The sequence below is a fragment of the Ascaphus truei genome, chromosome 3 (genome assembly GCF_040206685.1).
Source record: "Ascaphus truei isolate aAscTru1 chromosome 3, aAscTru1.hap1, whole genome shotgun sequence".
In the NCBI taxonomy this organism is placed as follows: Eukaryota; Metazoa; Chordata; class Amphibia; order Anura; family Ascaphidae; genus Ascaphus; species Ascaphus truei.
In genome coordinates, this window is record NC_134485.1 from 363,095,739 (window position 1) to 363,110,259 (window position 14,521).

Here is a 14,521-nt window from a genome sequence, read left to right on the forward strand (position 1 = left end):
ATCGCCAGCCGCTTTCGGTATAATCACGGTCTTAGGGCAGTCAGAGAAAGATGATCGGCTGCTGATCATTGTGTGTGGTTTAATGCATTGTGGGTTAACATTTAATTCACATTTTTAAGGATAAAGGGAAAGACATTCGTTGCGTGTGGGTTCAGACTTTGAAAACCCTGACTTGGTCATTGGTTTAGAAACATAATACATACTTATTGCTGTTCAGTTGAATGATGAAAATAAATCAAAGAAAGCACTACTGAGACATCTGTTGCTGTATCAATCCTTTTTTCTATGTACAGTAGTTATTGTCCTTGATGGCTACAAGAATAATTCAAGTATGATTGGAATTCTTTTATAGAATATTGCTGATGTCTGTTGGTCTGTCTGACAATGGCTTGTTTCTGTTGGGAATCTCTACTACTTTCTCTAGACCAGAGGTTCCCAACTCTAGTCCGCAAGACCACTAACCATGCTTGAGCTCAAGTGGTTCAGTCAAAATGATTGGACCACTTGTGCTAATGAGAGGATAGCATTAAAACCTGCCCTGTTGGTGGTCCTTGAGAACTGGAGTTGGGAACCTCTGCTCCTGACAATAATTGTCTTGGAGTAGTACTTTCTTACACTGCCATTATCATAACCAGTACATTATAGCAAATGGGAAGGGTTTATTGAGGGAATTAACCTGGTTTACTTTCCTAGAATACCATCATGTGGCCTTTAAAATAATACGTTATTTGTTCCTACTCAATTTTTGTAGGCTGAAACATAGTAAAGTTCAAAGCAAATCTAAATAGAGAAAAGGGTTCTGTAACTCGGTTTACCCCACTCTAATTTTATTGTATTGCCAGTAGACCATTATTTTATAAAGGAAAAAACATGGAGGAGATGCACGATTGACCTCCCTGAGAATTTGATTTTTTCTCTCTGCAGCTAATAATTACCTTTTACACCAAAAAGTGTGCAATTTTTTGTAGAGTTATTTGTGAGAAACCCAAAAGAGATATTCTGGTAAGTGAGCAAATCGCCTAATAAAAAAGTTTGTTTGCATCATTCTTTTTCTTCTTCTTTCTTTTCTTTTAGGTCAACTGGTAGAGAATATGCGCTGAAAATCATTAATAAAAGCAAATGCCGGGGCAAAGTAAGTTCTGCCGGCAAAGACAACATCTTACATGTCCACCAAACTATTTCAAAATACATTTGAAACCACCAGATCTTGCAATACGCAGCCACTAAAACATAAAGCATTAATTCCACCAAAATCGAAACTAGGCTAATTACACTTTTGATAGAATTGTTGTTGATTTACATCTCCCCCCCCACTTTGGGGTAAGTTCATGAAAGTGAGATAATGGTGCACATGTAAAAATACATTCTTATGAATCTTCTCCTTTAAGGACTTATCAGACCCACCTCTGAATCTGTTGGATGTAGTGTACAGCATATCTAGGTTTTGTCAGTGATGGGATCTTTAGTATCAAATGATTACAGATATTCTGCCCAATAAACTTTCTGCTAACCAAATCTTTGTAAATAAACACATGCCACCACATAATTTTGGTGGAAATAGCCATGTTTAAAATAATGGAACTTGCCTGGTGATCAATCACTAGTAACAGCAACATGGCAAATCAGCCAATTGAGAAAACCTAGCATTACTATCTGCCGTAGGAGGTCACTTAACACCGTTATACCCTGGCTATTGCACCACCTTCACTACACATTTGATATGGGAGCATTACCTTTTTGAAGCTTGGACATGGAAACGCTTCTACTAGTTTCCTAACCCAAGCAACTCCTCATTGGGTAAACCCAGGAAAGGTGCAAAATGGCTGCGACAACAATGCAGCACAAAGACTGTATTTTACATTCCAATTTATCAAATAACTTCATAAAAAGCTATCAAAGTACCGGCACTCACTGTCTAACAGCTAAATAATCTACTGAAAAAAGGTCAGAATGGTAAATAATTTTAATATTAGCATATGTAAACCGGAATTAGAGCAAATACAATGCAGTGGGAAATAATGTCTCACAGTGGGGGGTGTGGGGGAAAAAAGGAAAAGGGGGAAAAACATGAAACATTAGGAAAATACACACAAAAAATGGGAGAAAAGAAAGTATGTTAGGTGTATTTTTTTTATTATTAGTAGACGGGAAGAAGGGTCCCCTATGTTCCGTGCACCCTGCATACGAACTTTTTTTCTGTAATCAGTGTGCTGTCTATCATCTTTAGATATATATCAAATAACTTCATGTTCTTTGTATATTCAGTTATATTTTTATCGATTTATTTTTCTTCCTTTTTAATGCAAAACATATATTTGTCAATCCAACACTGGATAAAGGCCTCCCCAATGATATATAAGGAGCCTGTTTGTATATATAACTATATATTTAACTATATATATATATATTATTTTTTAGGTAATAAAACAGTTACAATAATGACAAATATATAAACAAAAGTGCAGCGTGTGGGTACCTATTTGGTCTCATTAGTTATTTATGTAATATGCAGATATGTATAACTATTATATTTATATATTGATACCACAAAATATTTTAAACAATTCATGTGCCCAAATGGTGACTGTGAGCATGGTTAGCTAGTTAGTCCTAGTCCCTACAGACATGCATCCGAAGTTGGGACATGAACCTACAGTCAAGGAACTTGCATTATATGAACTTATATGTCAGAAAGATTTAATGAGTTGTATCAGTGGCCTAATTTACACTCCTGGAGTTGCTGCAAATCAATAATTCATAACTTGAGTGCGATGAGAATAGGCCACCACATTATCTTCCTGCAGCCTAGAAATCAAATCACTTTCTAAAATGAGCAGCATTGAAGCCAGAGCACTGGAAATGCAATTAGAGAATTGTAAGGAATTATTACCCTAAGACACAGACTACATATTTTATTAAATATTAACCCCTTTAGTCAAGACTTATGTGTTTCAAGCCCTGGAAGAATCCCCAATATATCATATCAATAATTATGGGGTTATATGTTAAAATGTATTGCCTCGCTTACTTAAAGGTTCAGGCACACTCCCGATATTCAAAAGTGTTTGAATATACAGCTCAACCCCGTTATAACGCGATCCGTTACAACGCGAATCCGCTTATGACGCGATGCAAGCGTGGCTCCCAATTTTAGTATTTATGAATACTTTACTACACGATTATTGGTATCTTAAATACTTTATTGTACAATACATACAATTATACATTATTTGTAACGCGATCCGCTTATAACGTGATGTGATTCTTTGGTCCCCAAGCACAGCGTTATAAGGGGGTTGAGCTGCACTCCTTCAGTTGCTGAATAGGGCTGCTCCTTCAAATGTTACCACCCAATTAAAAGGGCTATACTTAGACATAGAATGGGCAACGCGTTTCTCTTTTTGTGTATGGAGGAATAAATCCAATACATGTATTTTCTCTTGCTCTGTAATAGGAACACATGATTCAGAATGAAGTTTCTATTCTGAGAAGGGTGAAACATCCCAATATTGTTCTACTGATTGAAGAGATGGACATGCCGACTGAACTGTACCTTGTGATGGAACTGGTTAAGGTCAGTGTTTTTTTTTTAAATGTCTTCATAAAAAGACAGAGAGCATGATGCAAGGCATTAGCCAGGGAGGTCAGTCATTGGGAGAACTAGAAGATAATAGAATTTGGCCAGAACCAGTCCCTGTGACCTTTGCTCATTGGGGAACATACTGTACAGTATGTATATATTTTTTAATTAGAAATGTATTGTTCACCAACAGTGTGTAAACATTATATAGAAGTATTGCTAAATTGAGTAGAACATAGGTATTTTGTGTAGCAACATAAATAAACTAAAGTGAACATAAAATAAACTTGATTTTGAGTGTGCTAATTCAGCGGTGTGCAAACTGGGGGGCGCGAGACTGCCTGCGGGGGGTGGGGGACGCGCGGTTTACAGAGGCCCCGTACACTATCCGAAGGCACTTAAATTAAGTGCCGGGGAGCTGCAGGACCTCTGTAAACCTTTACTTAGACTCCACACTCCACGCTCCACACGCGTCACCATGGCATTGCGGCATCAAATGACGCAGCGAGGTAATGTGACGTCACGTTGCTATGGCAACGTGCCGTCATGACGCCGGAGCCGAGGTAATAATAATAATAGCATGTTCTTGTATAGCGCTGCTAGTTTTACACAGCGCTTTACAGAGACATTTTGCAGGCACAGGTCCCTGCCCCATGGAGTTTACAATCTATGTTTTTGGTGCCTGAGGCACAGGGAGATAAGGTGACTTGCCCAAGGTCACAAGGAGCCAGCCCCAGGAATTTAACCAGGTTCCCCTGCTTTAAACTCAGTGCCAGTCAGTGTATTTACTCACTGAGCTGCTCTTTCTCTATGTAAGGGCGGGTGATGGGGGGCGCGTGGAGGTGACAGCTGGCAGGGGAGCGCAGGGAAAAAAGTTTGTGCCCCCCTGTGCTAATTGATTGTCCCCATTGGTCGCATCCCCTCTGTTTCTTCCTTCTAGCTACATATTACATATCAAATAACTGTTTTTGCAGCAGTAGTTGTGGCATATGGAAAATGTATTTCTATGAAAGAGAAGCAGGTCAGAGGTGTTTGCTGAGCCAGGCAGGCTACAGGAAAACTTACTTATCCCCAGGCAGCCAACACACACATGTTAAAGGAGGACACATTTTTAAGGCAGGCTGAAAATTGACTACCTATGAAATATACATTATTTCTTGTCCCCAGCTCTCAATATGTATAATTTCTACAATCATGTTTATGTCTGTATAATAATCTATCAATTACATAGGCCTACTGTAATTACTCTTTTCTTCTCGCAGTAAGTGCTAATGGCAATCTTTGAATGCACTTAAAGTTCTGTCTTTCTATAACCTGCACCTTTGGGACAGGAACTCGTGTGTGTGGAGAGAGATGACAAAACTTTGCAGTTTTCACAAACTTCAGCTAATGTTTTGCACATCTCTATTATGGACATTTGTTCTGTGCAGAATATTGAGGTTACTGTAACAAAGACTCCCAGTTGCTAAATTGGTGTAAAAAGGGGCATCAGAATTTTTAAATAATCCAAAATAGGTGCACTCACGATACCAGGTAACAAATCGCCATGGGTGCATAGAAACAATGGTCCAGCTGGATGCGGGGCCACAGGTAGATTAAAAATAGGAAAAGAGGCATTCCACTGGTCCTGTGCTATACATTGTATCATCTTTGGAAGACCCGGAAAGTGCCTCCTTTTCTATTTTTAATCAGAATTTTTAAAGAAATATATATTATTTACAGCAATAAATTTGTTTTCGCTTGGTAAATCTGGTGCAGTTTTTGCAGCGGGTAGACTTTGGTACATACTGTAGCACCTCTGAAATCTGTATATTTCATCTGTGCTCAATACTGCTCTGCTCTAATCCCAACTCACATAGCAATAACTCCTGCCACCTGGTGGGAAAATGAAGCATTACACATTTTCTCTGACTAAAGGGAGAGCATAGTTCGATGAGTCAATTTTTATTCTTGTCTGCCTTACACTTTACTGAAGCTCGTTCTTAAACCTAGCAGGTGAATAAATAGGGCAGATAAGTCACCTAGGGAATGTTATCCTTGAACCATCAGTAAAAAGTATGGGATCGTGATATAGCTGTCCGCCTTTGGGGCGACGCAGATGTAGACTGAAGGGGTTCAGATTGAATGCAGCTGTGGTTTCAAAGTCCTTTGTCCTCATGGGTCATTAACATTCCAAAGGGTGGAGCTGATCAAACACAGCAGTAAGCAAATGCAGATATTAACCCTTTGCGTGCTAGTTCTGTGCACAGGGGAGCAGCTCCTGGCGAACCCCATAAGGCATCCGCCGTTGGGGTGAGGCAGATGTAGACTGAATGGGTTCAGATTGAATGCGGAATATTCAGCAAATCCAACAACTATCTTACATTCCACATGCACATGTGGACACTAGCATTCCATCACCAACTGGCCCTTGTTAGAATAAACTGCATTCACATCTCTCCGTGCCTCCATTGGTCATCAGGAGTTTTATTGATGCTGTTACAAGGATAATCTCCTCCTTTGCTCCATGCTGACATTGAAGGATAACTCCTCCTGGCGTCAGCATTTATAGCTCACCAACATTCAGTGTATTATGATGTCCCGATGAGCTCATGAACCTAGAATAGAAATAAATGTATCAAGAGTTTTGGGGCTTTAGCAATGTTTCGGTAAGAACTACAGTTTTTGACTTATTCAAGAAGCACCATGCCTTTAGTTCATCTAGTTTGGGCAGTAAGCTATGAATATTTATATGGATGACAGATAGCCCCTCTGGGATTTAAAAGGGACCTTTTCTGTAGCATACATTCTCAGTCGTCAAGTATGTGGTGCATCTACATCAAAAACAAACCTCTTTTATTCTTCCTCTGTTTCCCTCCCTTTACTTAACTCTGACAGACCATTGTCTATCTCGTTTTAGGACCAACACACAGCATTTTATCCTCTAAACCAATGATTCCCACCCAGACAGTATAGTGGGGTCCTGAGCCCATGTAAGATCTGCATACTTAGTTAGGCCCAAACTGCACCATAGGGTTGCTGATATAGCTCTCAATTACCGTAGGAAATTCGTTGTCCACAAGGCTTTGCAGCAAAATTTGCAATGCATTGGGATGAGTGGTGAATTTGGAAGCGCCCCCAGTAATTTGCAGCAATATCCCCCATGCTGCCTGCACACACTGAGGTGCAGTTTGGGGTCCCCACAAGCTCAGGACAATGATCGGTCAAACAGTTTTTACGATTAGGGTTTTGTGTAACAAATATTGTCTAGCACAGGGTGGATAATGTAAAAAAGGTTGGGAACCACTTCTCTAAACTAAAGAATCTTTGCATTTCTCACACCATTTTGTGCTCAAACACCCTTTAAATCCATCACAATCTCCGCCTCATGCACGGTAGTATAAGCAGCTATATAACAATATGTTCCAGACCTCTTCTTCTCTTGAAGGAAATAGTTGCCAAAACTGGAATTAGTACTTCATTAAAATACATTTTGCAAAAGTGGTTTCTGGTTGTAGGAGGAAGGTGCAGACATACACACAAGGAGACAGATTTGGGGACATTTAAAACATGGTTTTATTAAGCCTGTCACTTTAACAAGGCAAAGCATACAAAAAGCAATAAAATAAACAAACACCTATCCCTGTGTAAGGGCTAACTCACTTCCCAGTCCCACTCTACAAGACTGGGAGGAAAAGCCCCTTACCAGTCTATCACCCCAAAGCCCCAAAAAGGTACGTCAATGCAGGTGACCTTTAATGCCAGTCTCCAGAGTCTAGATAGTTGTCTGCTTGAGGGTCCAGCCTCTGGCAGGGTCCTGTATCCTCTGTGTCCAGGCATAGAGGTCTCTTCCCCTTGTGTCTTGCTGTCAGCTCACAGCCCTCATGGGTGCTCTAGACTCTCTGGTTGACTTTTCAGCAGGAGGTTTAAACCTGTCTGTTTACCAGGTGGAGACTGGTTAATTGTCTAGTCACAAATAACCAGCTCTGTGCTGGTTTCTCAGAATATTGAGGCTTTGTATTGCAGCCTCATTGATACAGGGTTGCTTAACCTGTTACACTGGTGAATAACACTTTAACAATAATTAGAAGTACTTTAATATCTGCATATGTAGCAGCCAGTACAATTGGAAAATGTTTATTATTTCTGCTCGTTATTGGCCTCCATAAATATGTGTTATGAAAGGGTATAATAGGACTCTATCTGTTTGGGTCACTGTGCCAATGCTTTCTGTAGAAGTACATTTGATAAAGCTCATCAGGAGATAGTTTTTTAATTTAAGTATGGGAGGAGACTCTTCTAACGCACAATGTTGAAATCTGGTTACCTTGTCTTTTTAGAAGAAATTTTCATTTGTATCAACAGATACATTAGCCAGTTAATTAGTTAATATATTTTTTTTTAAAAGAGAGAATTGCAGAATTACATTACGAGTAAATGATCATTTAAAATGTGTGTTGTGCTAATTTTTCTAGTTTATTAGTATGAATTGTAACAATTGTATTGAACAAGCAATAGAGAGACAAAATTATGTTAATACAGTATCTGGTAACATTATTAATGTTTAGGGTGCAATCCCACCCAAAAAAAGGTTTATGGAAGCCCATGAGATCATAGTGCTATTAACAATATTCCGAACTGAGTTGTTTATGTATTTTTACTGAAAAATCATTTCTGCATATTTGTTCAAATGACTGTAAAACCATTAATTGTTCTGAAAAAAAAAATATCGACTGCCACAGTTTACACGAACGTTAAAAAAAAACTACAAACGAGTAATACAGACAGATATTTCCAGAGTGCACGGAATGTAAGGATCACTGGCTCATACTGTATGAATGGATATTTTAGAATACTATTGAGTACACCACCAAATACTTTCAAATTTAAAGCACTTCTATTTTACTATTGTTGTTCACATCACTAATTCATGTTGAAACATACATTTTGTTTTGATTTTTGTCCAGGGAGGAGACCTATTTGATGCCATCACCTCTACTAACAAATACACAGAGCGAGATGCTAGTGGAATGCTGTATAACCTTATGAGTGCTATCAAATATCTACACAGCTTAAACATTGTTCATAGGGATATCAAGCCTGAAAATCTGCTGGTAAGACTTTGGTTTTGTGTTTTATATACACAACATCGTATCACTGTATTAATGCAAATCTTATTGAAAAGTTGTGTAGCAATTTATAGATTATCAGTTAACATTGCTAGTGTTTCAATATAGTTACTGATTCCTGATGAAGCACGTTATACGTGCGAAACGCGCTGAGGTCTCGTCACTCACACCACACGTCATCACGTAGGTGCGTCCATATGTTATCACGTGTAGACGCTAATCAGCGGATCAGCTGTGTAGCCTCAACGGATCCAGTGCTGCCAGCTCATCAGTGTCCAGGGACCTGGTGCACCAAGTTCTAGCAGAATTCCTGCTACGGACCTTCTCTGCTCTGACTGGGTGTTCGTGGAGCCTATTTTTACTATTTTAATTGTAGGTCCATGATATGTGTGTGTTTTTAACACATTTATTTGCCATTCACTTCCGGTGCGCTGTGTTTATAGTCTTGTTGTTTGAAGATCCGGTTGGATTGTTTGGTGGGAGAACAGAGCACCCACCTCAGACTCATGCAGCAAGGAAGTGGATGTAATTGAAATCGCTGTCTGTGTATTGATTCAATTATATGACAGTCTGCGGTATTGGAATTTTTACGTCTATAGCTATTGACCTGTTTATACTATTATATTTTGGAGTCAAACGGTTTCTTACACCTGGTGCAGACGGCTAGTTACAGACGAAGTCTCCGGTCCGTCTCACCCTGCTCACGGGCCCTGCGCGGAAACCCCCCCTCTGCGCTGCGCCCACTTAAAGTGTGCGCTTCACCTGGCTTTTTACATGCCGCGGGGGGGGCACAAATTCCCTTACAGGTTAGCACCACTTCACACATGACGAATTTATTTTCATAGCAAGAAAAATGGAGAGAGAAAAAAAACAGAGCCAGAGTTTGATATTTGCATTATAATATATACATCCGAAACGCTGTCCCTATCTCCTCCTACTGACATTCTCCAAAGTGCAAACCAGTGCAGTTGAGGCAAAACTTGTGCATGTGGTACATTGGGCGAGATTCACTAAGCTCTGATAAAGGCTTACGGACCTCAATTTCCAGTTAACTGCCATTCAAGTTTGTCAATCAATGTTTGTCAATCAAGTGTTTTCTCTATCCTCACCCCCACCCTGTACACTCGGTTCAAATGAATAGCTGAACATAAACGAAATAACGCCAAAAGTAACCAAAGATAATTAAAACATTCAAATATTGCTAAGACGTATTGAACAGAGAAGAAGAAAAAACTTGAAATCCTAATAAATAAATTAAATAAAAAAGAAGAATCTGAATTTAAACTGTATCAATGTGATTTCTTAAAGTGCATTTCAGTTAACGGTTTCTCAATATCAGGATTGATTTTCTGTCGATACAGATCTGTGGAAAGAAAAAAGAAAGCGCTAACACTGTAAATGTCTAGGTACAGATGTAACCAATATATATACAAATCCCTTGGCATTAGAGATAAATGTACGCATGTAACACAGTATAGTAAAATACAAATTCAAAAACCTACCGTTGTAGAGAGTCTCAGGTGAGCGAGATTTAGTCCTGATGCCGAAGTTCTGGAAGGATGGGATTTCCACATTCCTCCAAAAGAAACTGGAGTGATGAAAAGGATGAACGTCTTTTGGCGCATGCACTAAATAAACTTAATACATGGAAGAGAGGAAACTGTTGGTGTAATCGCAATTAAATGCAAGAATTATTGATATAATTATTGAGGCACACTTAACTTGGATGTAGTGGCTTTCTCTATGATGAAGAAGGTTAATGTAATCTGGTCTTCCTTTTACAGGCTGTCAAGATGTGTAATGGTATACTGCATCTTAGTTAGAAAATAGAAGAAAATACGTGGCATAATAATATTTATTAAAAATTATAGAATAAAATGCGACTTTGCTCTCACAAACGGTTCATTCAAATCAGGTATTCGAATATAATAATAAAAGCAAATATAGTGCAGGAGGTTGATAATGGTTATTTATCACTCTGTTAGCTTTAAGTAGTTGCACTCACAAAACTTCTTGTCATGGTAAGTATGTCAGAGATTCTTCTCTCTCTGACTGGAGCCCTTGTGATGAATAAATCTCAGGATACCCCTCAGTTGGTATATAAGGTCGACATGAAAAAGAAAAAACCCACAATAGTGCATACTATTTGACCAAATATATTCAATAAAATGTGTCAAGAGCAGTTAAACTCACATTTCTAATAAAATAAACAGGCGTTGGAGAGAACCGCCGAACATGTAAGGACCCCGTCGGTATACAGCTTCTTAGCGTCTCACTCACGTCTCACACTCTGATTTCCGCATACGTCACTTCAGTGGCAGCATCACAGGTAAGGGCGGAAGCGCGGTCTGCCTCTGGAATCAACTCCGATTTGCCAGTCCTTCAGCCCTCCGGTTCTCCAGCAACGCTAACTCTACGCGTTTCGCTGGTGCTTCGTCAGGAGTTAAGGAAGTTGAGCAGCAAACTGCACTTTGTATATTTAATACTTATTTTACCACTGGTTGGTGAAGGGTATTTCTTAAAGTCAGTGTTAAGTGTATTCACATTTTGTTATTTTATTTATTCTTTAAACACTGTTTTCACATTCACTTTTAGAAGCGCCTAGTCCATTCCCTTTTCCCCTTTTCCTTTTATTTTCACATTCGAATATAATGCTTCCCAGCACACTGGTGGCTGCTCGTCCTGTCTTCGCAGTGACGCTGGGATCCTCCAAACGCAATACGTGCAGCCTCCTGCAGTTCCTGGGGTAATGAGGCTCACGCCTACGGGATCGTCCGTTCCCTGTGGCTCCTGGTTCCCCTTCCAATGCAGCAGATTGCGTGGACGTTCCCGCCTGTGACGGTGTGTCTCCGGAGCAGTTCACTCAGCTGTGCTGGTGTGGAGCCGCAGGGAACGGACGATCCCGTATGCATGAGCCTCCAGTGTGCTGGGAAGCATTATATTCGAATACCTGATTTTAAAGAACCGTTTGTGAGTGCAAAGTCGCATTTTATTCTAGAATTTTTAATACATGTTATTATGCCACGTATTTTCTTCTATTTTATAACTAAGATGCAGTATACCATTACACATCTTGACAGGCTGTAAAAGGAAAACCAGATTACATTAACCTTCTTCATCATAGAGAAAGCCACTACATCCAAGTTAAGTGTGCCTCAATAATTCTTGCATTTAATTGCGATTACACCAACTGTTTCCTCTCTTTCATGTATTAAGTTAATTTAGTTCACGCGCCAAAAGACGTACATCTTTTCACCGTTCCAATACAGATCTGTACTTATTTTTTAACATTGTTCATTACCGTAAATGTCTGCTCAGAAAACAAATATGGGGAATAACTTTAATGTAATTTTAATTTAATTAGTTAAATTGATTCAATTTATTTTATGTTTTTAATCATTAAAGAAGTTATTAAAATTGCGTTCATTTTCAAAATGTATGTTAACATTATTATATTTCCCAGGTCACGTTTTTAATTTAATGATTTCGTATTGCTCTTTTCCTCAATTGATTTTTCTGTAGATATTTGATTTTTGCTCCTGTATCAGACGAGCCATCCCAAATGTGGCCCACGGGCCACAATTTAGCCACCTCTGCAGGAAAAAAATCTGCGTCTTTGTTGATAATCAGTCGTTTGATAATCACTGACTGAGCCACTGATTGAGCCACCTGTGCTGAAGCAGGAATATCCTTAAAACCTGACCAGTTGGTGGCCCTTCAGGACTGGATTTGGCCACCCCTGAGCTAGAGGATAAGTGGGACAGATACAAATCCAGTCCAGACCCAACTACTTGAAGAGGAGATCTTCAGTGACCCAGACAGTATAGCATTTGAACAATGTTGGACAATAGAAGCAGCCTGAAATATTTGTCAAACTAACTAAGGTCACCGAGAAAGTAATGTCGCACCTTTAACTAGATGGATATTTGGCGTCGGTGTGAATTGGCCAAAGTAAATTATTATAATGCCAAGACTCACCAGTGCCAGTTTAATGCAAAGTGTAAAAATGAGGCTCTGACTCTCATTAGACTTTTAAGATTTATAGTGCTGTCACAGCCAACAAAATAGTATCATTGTTCATCAGAGGTTTTATCGAGAGCTGTAGCAGTCGCATGTCATTATTCATTAATATGGTTAGGTGGAATGTGAAGAGCAATCTCTAGAGGGCAGGACTTACCCACTATTTCTTAAGCAATCTTTTCCAAAGTTTCAAACGTTGACAGCAGCTGCCTGCAGCATGTTTTAATGCTCCCACATAGGCCGGGGCCAAAAAGCATTCAGAATAAATGTATTGAAATTTATTTCCGAAATTTTTTTTAGTGAAAAATGACCAATAAAGAGTAATTAGAGACTGTCCCGCATTTAAAGAGGCAAGTAAAAAAGAAATCGAAACTGTATACAGAGATTACAGATGGAATATGTAGTAACAAGGGAGGGAGAGAGAGTAGGTATGAGACCTTTTAATGGACCAACACGTAGTTGAGATGTTACATCGGGTAACCCGATGAAGGACCTTGAGAGGTACGAAAGCTTATAACATATCAACTACTTGCTGGTCCAATAAAAGGTATCATACCATCTACTCCCTTTCCCTCCTTTATTACAACATGGAAGAAAGGACCAATACACCCACCCATCTGTGCCAGGTGGAATATGAAACAGTTGTGTTCTGTGTCTGGCTCAGAACTAAGGGCCGGCCCGGGGACTCATTGCCATTTGGTGTCGTTGTTAGGATTTCCCACCAAATAGAGTGGGCATGTGGCAGCAGTTTGCAGCCATTAAGTACACAAACCACGGAAGAAATCCATAGCAGAATATCAGTAGCCTATACTGAGGTTGTTATTTTAAGAAAATTGATGTCTTAAAAAATCTGACAATTGGAAACAGTTTAACGTCTTCTTCAATGTTATAGTGTAAACATGGTAATGGGAAATGTGGGATGTGTTTCCCTTCCTATAACCATCTCTTTTGTGTGAGGCCACTGTGTGTGGAGCAGGAGGTACCCTTTGTGTCCAAAGTGCCCTCCTTTTCTGTTTCCCCACCTCCTGGCAGAACACCATTCAGGATAATGGGTCAAATGGGCCAGGAATGTAGGACACAGTGGATTGTGAAACAGTCAGTATTTGGGACTTCTTATTAGCTAAAAATATTTTCACAAAATTCAAAGCAAAAAAAGTTATTTTCTTTGCCTTGAAGGTGATTAAAGGTAGTGTTGCCAGCCTCATTGTTTCAAGTGATAGCATATCCTATCACAGCTCATAATAATCGCACAGCTTCCGTAGGATGGCACAGAATGTCACAATAAATAATATTACAACATACAAAGCAATATTTGTTCTTTAATTAAAGATAGTATAAATCTGGGAACATTGATTTTGTATTTTAAATCAATACTAAGAAAATACATGCAATTACTATATCCACACAGAATAGAGGGAATAGGTTTTTTTCTATTATATTTATATATATGTATATGTATATATATATATATATATATATATATATATATATATATATATATATATATATATATTACACACAGTATATATCAAATGTCCAGGGCACACATCATGAGTAAATGTAAAAAAAATACTTGGCTTCCAGCTGGGTGCATGCAGTAAGCCCAGGATCACCATCCAGCCCCAGGTAATACAGCAAAGAAAACTCTGCAGCACGCGCAAAGGTGATGTATCAAAAGGAATACATTTATTTCATCAAGTACAAAAGCTAAAATATGGGCGACGTTTCGGACCTAACAGTCTTTTCTAAAGCTTTAGAAAGGACCGTCACGTCTGAAACGTCGCACATATTTTCGTTTTTGTACTTGTTAGAT

General features: G+C 39.0%; 1 protein-coding gene across 3 annotated transcripts in view; it reads left to right on the forward strand.

Moving 5' to 3' along the window:
* The window catches only part of DCLK1 (doublecortin like kinase 1), a 371,284-nt gene that overhangs the window by 306,795 nt on the left and 49,968 nt on the right, over positions 1–14,521 (forward strand). For all 3 annotated transcript variants that reach the window (XM_075592105.1, XM_075592104.1, XM_075592107.1), the window contains 3 exons: positions 1,075–1,132; positions 3,455–3,574; positions 8,527–8,673. In XM_075592105.1, the coding sequence (XP_075448220.1) occupies positions 1,075–1,132; positions 3,455–3,574; positions 8,527–8,673 (325 nt within the window). The remainder of the gene's footprint in view (positions 1–1,074; positions 1,133–3,454; positions 3,575–8,526; positions 8,674–14,521) is intronic.